At 35.5% G+C, this 8119-nt stretch overlaps 2 protein-coding genes across 2 annotated transcripts in view; both read right to left on the reverse strand.

The window, feature by feature from the left end:
* The window catches only part of LOC107734343 (gametogenetin-binding protein 2-like), an 11554-nt gene extending 8958 nt beyond the window's left edge, over positions 1-2596 (reverse strand). The window contains exons 1-2 of the mRNA XM_016546278.1: positions 2510-2596; positions 1310-1420 (exon numbers count right to left, since the gene is read on the reverse strand). Coding sequence (XP_016401764.1) covers positions 1310-1420; positions 2510-2575 — 177 coding nt within the window. The 5' untranslated portion in view covers positions 2576-2596. The remainder of the gene's footprint in view (positions 1-1309; positions 1421-2509) is intronic.
* Positions 2597-5109: 2513 nt separating this feature from the next.
* Positions 5110-7665, reverse strand: LOC107734351 (phosphatidylinositol-glycan biosynthesis class W protein-like). Its single transcript, XM_016546286.1, has 2 exons — positions 7060-7665; positions 5110-6250 (listed from the first exon to the last, which is right to left on the reverse strand). The coding sequence occupies exon 2, from the start codon at positions 6245-6247 to the stop codon at positions 5126-5128; it is 1122 nt and encodes a 373-aa protein (XP_016401772.1). The 5' UTR covers positions 6248-6250; positions 7060-7665; the 3' UTR covers positions 5110-5125.
* Positions 7666-8119: the final 454 nt, after the last annotated feature.

Raw genomic sequence — 8119 nt, forward strand, 5'->3', positions numbered from 1 at the left:
TTCGATTCGATTTCGATTCGATTTGACTATATGAATGAATATAGATTTAATACAAATCCTATATTTATAAAAAATTAACAGTGAACATAAGATTACAAATTGTTAATTAATAGGAAATTAAGAGCCACAAACCTGTATATTAAACACTTTTTATTTTAGGTACACTTGGGTACAATAAAACAAAACCCAACTCTATATTTCAAATGCATACAATGAATAGACAGAATTTTGATGGAAGATGAAAAACTGATGCTTAACTCTTGATGAATTACTCTTTTCTGAGAATAGAATATTGAAGTGGAGATCGCTAAACTGCAAGCTTACCAGTGTTTTCAGAAAGCAAGCGCGTTTATCCACAGTGGAGAGAGAGCGCGCGTGCACCTGGTTGCCAGGTTGACAAAGATAAGTAGCACACTTAGCAGATATTTCCGTATTGCGCAAGTGGGAAGCTCTGTGTCGGGGATTACGTCTCTTTATATCAGGCAACCCAATTGTGTTCCTCTGCGGCCAGATTAAACCTAGTTATAGCCTATATATTATTCTCTATTAATTATTTTTTAGAAACCTCGCACTTTTCTGCTCAATTTTAAACGTTGTTCTTGTATTCAAAGTAAGCATGGTCCACTGCTGCACACATGCCACAATATCAATACAGGGCCAGCTGTATCGATACTCGTATCGTCAAATCTCTGTGACGATACATCATCGTATCGATGTATCGAACACCGCACTAGTGTCCATAGTGTCATTGTGTCGCCTGCCAATGGCGTCATAACCCCTCGATTTCCGGTTTTGTTTTGTAGAAAACATGGAAACACCAAAGACGCTTTAATATGTTGTGTGTTTTAATAGACCGGTGACGACCGCACATAGTAGCATTATAACAGAACTTTCAAATGTATCTAGTATGATAAAACAGCGCTGCTTTACCCCACATACGCACGACCGGAAGCAGCGGAAGCGGTCGACTGTGGCATAATAAAAGCTCCGCTGCTTTCCAGCCGTGTGTCGTGCTCGTTCAGCGGCCTCGTTTCGCTTCGACGGCTTTCAGCCTCACCCTGCTTCATTCTACTACGTTAATAAACCATTAGCTCATCCATGAACATGATTTCTGCCCGAGTCCCGTCGGATTGCATCGGCTGTGGGGATGAAGACCACAACTCCCATGATTCCACACTCAGTCACGGCGTCATCAAACTACACCTTAGACTCTTTGTTTATTTTGAATACGCGCCCTCCAGCGGCGAAAATTACATATTGTGCCTTTAAAGATGGTGAAATGCAACGTGAAACCAAAAAATGATCTTACCGTGAGAGAGTCATCAATGTACAAGGGAATCTGGCGTGCAAGAAACAGATAATCCTCTTCCCCGTCCCTGCAGACAGCCACCAGACGCGCCATGTCTTTGCCCAGATCTGCCTGTTAGTGTGTGGACACAATCTCAGTTAGCTCTGCATTCACAATATCACCTCCACTATGAGTTCCAATACAGGCCACTTTTCATTTTCCAGGAATGTCATTTTTCCATATTTATATGGACTTCCATATTTTCTGAAGTGAAAAGTACGACCCACGTGAATTTTAGTTTTTGAACATTTGAAAGCACAGAGCATACATAAATATTAGTATTGTAATTTTACTTTTGTTATTTAAAATAATAACAATAATAAATAAAAAGTAATTTGTTTGATTAATTTCTATAATTTAATAATAATATTAATAATAATATAATAAATAATATTTATTATTATTATTATTAAATACTTGCTTTTTACAGTACAGTAGTATTACTGCAACAGTAATATTTCTTTATTTAATTATTATATTATTAATAATTATAATTTAAATATCAAATTAAGATGATATTTATTATTATTACATGGCTCTGTGGAATACTTGATTCTGATTGGTCAGTCGCAACATTCCGAGGTATGCTATTCTGCGATAACAACTGGCTGGATGTACATTATCCCTTATTATTGAATACTTTTTTACAGCACAATGTTATTACTGCAATAGTAATAGATTTCTTTGTTTAATATTTGATATTCAAATAATATTAAATTATTATAATTATTAAAAGCTTGTGTTTTACAGTACAAAAGTATTATTTGCAACAGTAATATTTAATTTTATAATTTATATAATAAAATGAAATAATACTTATTATTATTAATACTTATTTTTTTTACAGTACAATCGTATTACTGCAACTAGTTATATATTATTTATTTAATTAAAATAATAATAAAATAATTTTAATAAAATTAACATACTATTTTATACTTTCTCATGCCTGCTTTTCTCACCCAGATTAATCAATATTTGTCCATTTCTAAAACGCAAACACTGGTTTCCCAGCAGCCCTTGTAGCTTTGCTAAGGATTATTAGCTTATACATACACTCTTATCTGACTACAGAGGCTTAAACACTTACTATCCCCAGCTCTACACCCCAATCTGAATGAAACTTTCATGTACATGCATCATATCTGCATATATACTTACAGAAGTGTCAAATAAATGCAGTAACTCCTTTATCAGAGGTGTGAGAATGAAGAGGTCAAGCCACATTACGTGCTAACAATGAGCAGCAAACAAAACAACAAGCCTCTCGAAGCTCTAGAATATCTATATCACGTTTCAGATCATATTAGATACGCTTGACAGTCTAGTAGTCATGACAACAGTTAAATAAGCAGAGCTGTAATAACTGCACTCATGCTCCCTCCAATGACACATATGCTAATTAGCCTGTTAGCCAGCGAAACGCTCACACCCACCTGTAGAGCAACTTAAACGAGTCATTTTGACATACTTAATGCTGCAGGGATGGAATCTGAGATGATGTTACAAAAAAGAGAGACAGTTTTGTGTGTCGAAGTCAAGTTAGCACACAGCTAACCAGCGAAACTTTTTTCAAGCTGATTAGCATGCTAGCTCTGTCTGTAGCTTGCCCGAGGGAGCTGCACGGCAACTTTAAACCTAACAAAGCATGTTTTATTGGATGCTAAACAGGGTGCAAATGTACTTTTAAAACAATACAAGCTTTTTACATTCAAAAGTGTGCTGTCAAAGACCTACTTTGACTGACGGACTGACCCATTCCGGGTTTATCCTCGCCGTGGCGTTACTTTTCAGCCATTATTGCACTTAAAAGAGCGACTAAATGCACAAATATCAAGCTGCAGCTGTCGTACTCACCTGTTTTCGAAAGTTGTTTCTTTTTTTTGGACAAAAACAAACAAGTGCGACAGAGGCGTATGTGGCAGGCGAGTGTTCTATGAGCCTTAATACGTCAGAAAGTACTTCCGGGCTCTGAGGGCGTGGCGTGTGCCTTTTGATTGACACATGAAAGAAATACAAAACAATTGATCCATGTAATGAATTGCTTTGATTTAATTTGGATAGTAATGTATGTATGTTCTGCCTGAAAGATACTGAATCTCAGGAACATCTTTTTTTACAGTTGTACTATTGTTAAATACTTTTGTGACAGATTGTTTGAGTGGTTGAAGACCAAAATTGTAATGCCTGCCTTTGACTATCACATTGTAAAAATTTGGTGTCTTTATGCAAAACAAAGAGATTGAATTTCTGTGCAATGATATGGTGATTGTGGCCAAGTTTTATATACATAAATGTAGGTTTGTTTAAGTTTCTCCTCGTTTTGACTTCCGGGCTCTGAGGGCGAGGCGTGTGCCTTTTGATTGACACATGAAAGAAATACAAAACAATTTATCCATGTAATGAATTGCTTTGATTTAATTTGGATAGTAATGTATGTATGTTCTGCCTGAAAGATACTGAATCTCAGGAACATCTTTTTTTACAGTTGTACTATTGTTAAATCCTTTTGGGACAGATTGTTTGAGTGGTTGAAGACCAAAATTGTAATGCCTGCCTTTGACTATCACATTGTAAAAATTTGGTGTCTTTATGCAAAACAAAGAGATTGAATTTCTGTGCAATGATATGGTGATTGTGGCCAAGTTTTATATACATAAATGTAGGTTTGTTTAAGTTTCTCCTCGTTTTGAGGCATTTAAAAATGATTTTAGAATTTAATTTCAATCCATAAAACAATTAAAAATGAAGAGTGCCTTAACGCCCAATAATTAAACTACTTTGTATTGTTAGGAAAAAGCAGTTTTTATGATCGCATATTAGACTACATGAAATGTTTGTTTAAAATGCATTTTCTAATCTTTTATAATTATTGTTCGTATAGTTGTATTACTTAATATTAATTAAAAGTCTAATTAAGAGACTGGAATATTAGTAAAAACCAGCATTCTTTGATTCTTTATAATTAGTATGCATGCAGTTTTCATGATTGCTTATTAGTCAAAACATTATTTAATTATAAGACCACATGACCATTTCTCTAATACTTTTACAATTATTTTTCATATAGTTTTGAGACTTAATATTAAAGTCTTTGTATTATTAGTAAAAATCAGCATTTTGAAAATTTTATAATTAGCATATGCACGCAGTTGCTCATAATTGCATATTGGTTGAAATATTATTTAATTAAAAGACTACATTAAATATTTATTTAAAATGCAGTTTTCTCATTCTTTCCCAATTATTTTTATATAGTTTTATGACTTAATTACAAGTTTGATTATTCTTTTTTTTTTTTAAATCTTAGAATTAATATGCATGCAATGTTTATGACCGCATAGTTGAAATGTTTAATTAAAAGACTACATGAAATATTTGTTCAATTTTCTTGTTCGTTTACAATTATTTTTCATATTTGAATTCATTTTCATTTCAATTAATTAATATTAGACTTAATTATTTAAAAGTTTATACTTCAAAGGAATGTTAGTAAGCACCAGCATTTTCCAAATTCTTTTATAATTATAATGCATGCAGCTTTCATAATCAATTAATTAAAATACTACATGGAATATTTTTAATCTATTCACCACACAGGCTATCTAAGTGAACTGCAAAAAGCACAGATGATTTAACTCATGGAAAAAGTTCACAGAAATGGTGGCCAATTACAGCATATACAAATACAAAAATCTTAACCTAAAACTCTGATGTAATTTGCATCTACTATTAGTATGGCAATGCTGAGGCATGAGAGAAAGAATAAAGCCTGTGCTACGTCCAAATACAGAAGGAAAGGTTGGCCATTCTGCGTGACACTGGCTCGATGCGTCTCTGGCACACGTATAGAGTGAAGAACAACCCAAAACTTGTTAACAGAAGGTTACGGATCACTCTGATCCAGTCTTTAACCAAATTTCTGCTCTGCATGAGGTAGCGGCCAACCTGAACCCCAGCCATATAGATAACTATATAACCCACAACTGAGAAGATGCCCTCTCTGTTTGCCTGCAGAAAGCCTGTGCGCTCATTATTATGGATGAGGAAGGACTTCAGACCTGTTGTCTCTAAAACAACCTGGTAGGTTCCACCAATGAGAAGAGCAAGAAGCCATGAGGAGTTCACAGGAAAAAGAGCCAGAAGTGCGGACGCCACCACTCTGACGATGGCTAACGTGAAGAAGAAGTTCCAGTGAACTCCATATTCTGTCACATGTTCGTGGTAGCCTGATGATTTGACGCTTGCAAGTCTCACAAACCCTAACAAGACCAACGGCCAGACGGAAATCAACTGTTTAAACACATGACTGATCTTCGAGCCTTGAATGTCCTTTCCTCTTGCTTCGGGACATACCAATGCGTTGGCCATTACATACGCTCCGACGCCGAAATCCATCACCCCTGTTCCATACATCTCTGTTTTTGCATAACGTCTTGGGAAGACGCTAAAATCAACAGCTAAAATGCTTATGGAGGTCTTCACGTTGACCAGAACCCGGAACACAGTTACAAACGGGACCAGGTTGGATTCTACTCTGCTTTGCACAAACCTGTCAATTGTATTTGGGAAGGAACCTTGATATGGATGCTTTCCATTCTTGTATACAAGGTATAGGACAACAAAATCAACTACAGCGATGCCCATGATGACAAAGTGAAGGATGTCGCTCAGTGCGGTGCATGACAGGACCAGAGGCATTATTAGTGCTGTGAAGTCCAGCAGGAGATGGGATCCCCAAGAGAACGGAAGAAGCCCTTTTCCCAGGTGGAATACTATCAGGAAGAGTCCTCGGCTGAGAAAACACAGCGGGGCTAAGAGGGATCCCAGCGAAACCTCTGTCAGGGTCGTCCCATCGTGATTGCTGACAAATGCAACTTTGACTTCTGCTGATGCCATTGTCTGTAAAAAGAGACAAAGGTGAAAATGAGTAAAATACAAACATAGCCTTACTCACTTTCAGTAGTTGATGCAGAACACACACACATAGTGTCGCAGTCAAAAGTTTGTGCACACTTGACTGAAATTAAGATAGATAGAAAGACATTATTAGTTGATATATTAATTAATTGCAATAATATGCAATTATTTTACAATTTGTATTCATGCGGTTTTTATATTAAAATATAAAATATATTTATATTAAAATATAAAATATATTTAATAATATAAATAAAATATAATTAATTGAAGGACTACATGAATGCATTTTTAAATGTGTTTACAATTATATTCATACAGTTTTAATACTTAATATGAATTAACATATCATTAACATACTTTGTAATATTAATAAATCATCATTTTTATTTTTTATCATTCTTATGCATTCAGTTTATATGATCACATATTAGCTGGAATAAAATTTAATTAAATGACATTGACTACATTAAATATTTGTTTAAAATGCATTTTTCTTATTATTTTACACAAAGTTTCAAATAGTTTTTTTTAAAGATAGATAGATGGATAGACAGACAGGCAGGCAGGCAGACAGACAGACAGACACACACACACACACACACACACAGACACACACACATCTCAAAATGACTAAATTAAATCAATCACCTAAAATTTTCCATTAGGATGCGCAGTGGTGGTTTTGATCTCAAAGTTTTATGTTCACACAATTACAGACATGAAAGCAATTCAATCAAGAAACACATTTAATGAAACTGTTTATGGTGGATAAGGAAAATGTGACCAACCTCTTCCCGTGTGATGTGTGGACATTAGATAAATCAGGTTAGGTTAGACTAAACTGCAGAGACCAACATAACAGCAGTGGCCTGTCAGAATAAACCGGTTTAGGACACTAAACATGGACTCCAATATATCCTTACTGTACGTGTAACTCTTTATTAAATAGTAGAAATAAACATTCATCTTACAGATCGTTCATTCTTCCGTAATAATCCTCACTTTATAACAAAGTGCAGCCACACATTGGGTTTGGGATGCTTCTCTTCTGCGTTGGGCGTGGCTTTCAGACAAACGTCAATGTATGGGCGGGGCCTATTCCTTGCGTCTAAAATACGTGACGTCACCGCGCGTGTCAGTACAGTAGCCACCGCGCCGGGAGCGTTTTGTCCTTCAGTGAGGCTGAAAAAACAAAAAATAACTCACAAAATATCAGCTTAATGGCAGCGATATAACACAGTAAATACTGCGAAACGTGTCTTCTTAAGGTTTACAGCTATGGCGAATGTCAAACAGAAGCTTTTATTCAAAAATAAAGACGTTTCGACCGTTAACAGTTCTGACGGGACATCAAGGAGTTTGGAAAAGGCTGGAAGACCAAACCGACAGAAGGAAAAGGTAAGAAAACTTGTTTATTTACTGCTCATTTGACACTTTTTATCTCATTTTGAAATTTAAAATGTGTTACCTACAAAAAAACAAGACTTACTAAAGTTAAAGAACCCATAACAAACATACTAATGTGACCTACCTCGTCCCGTGTGATGTGTGGACATTAGATAAATCAGGTTAGGTTAGACTAAACTGCAGAGACCAACATAACAGCAGTGGCCTGTCAGAATAAACCGGTTTAGGACACTAAACATGGACTCCAATATATCCTTACTGTACGTGTAACTCTTTATTAAATAGTAGAAATAAACATTCATCTTACAGATCGTTCATTCTTCCGTAATAATCCTCACTTTATAACAAAGTGCAGCCACACATTGGGTTTGGGATGCTTCTCTTCTGCGTTGGGCGTGGCTTTCAGACAAACGTCAATGTATGGGCGGGGCCTATTCCTTG

The sequence above is a fragment of the Sinocyclocheilus rhinocerous genome, unplaced genomic scaffold, assembly GCF_001515625.1.
Source record: "Sinocyclocheilus rhinocerous isolate Xijiao unplaced genomic scaffold, SAMN03320098_v1.1 scaffold370, whole genome shotgun sequence".
Taxonomy (NCBI): domain Eukaryota; kingdom Metazoa; phylum Chordata; class Actinopteri; order Cypriniformes; family Cyprinidae; genus Sinocyclocheilus; species Sinocyclocheilus rhinocerous.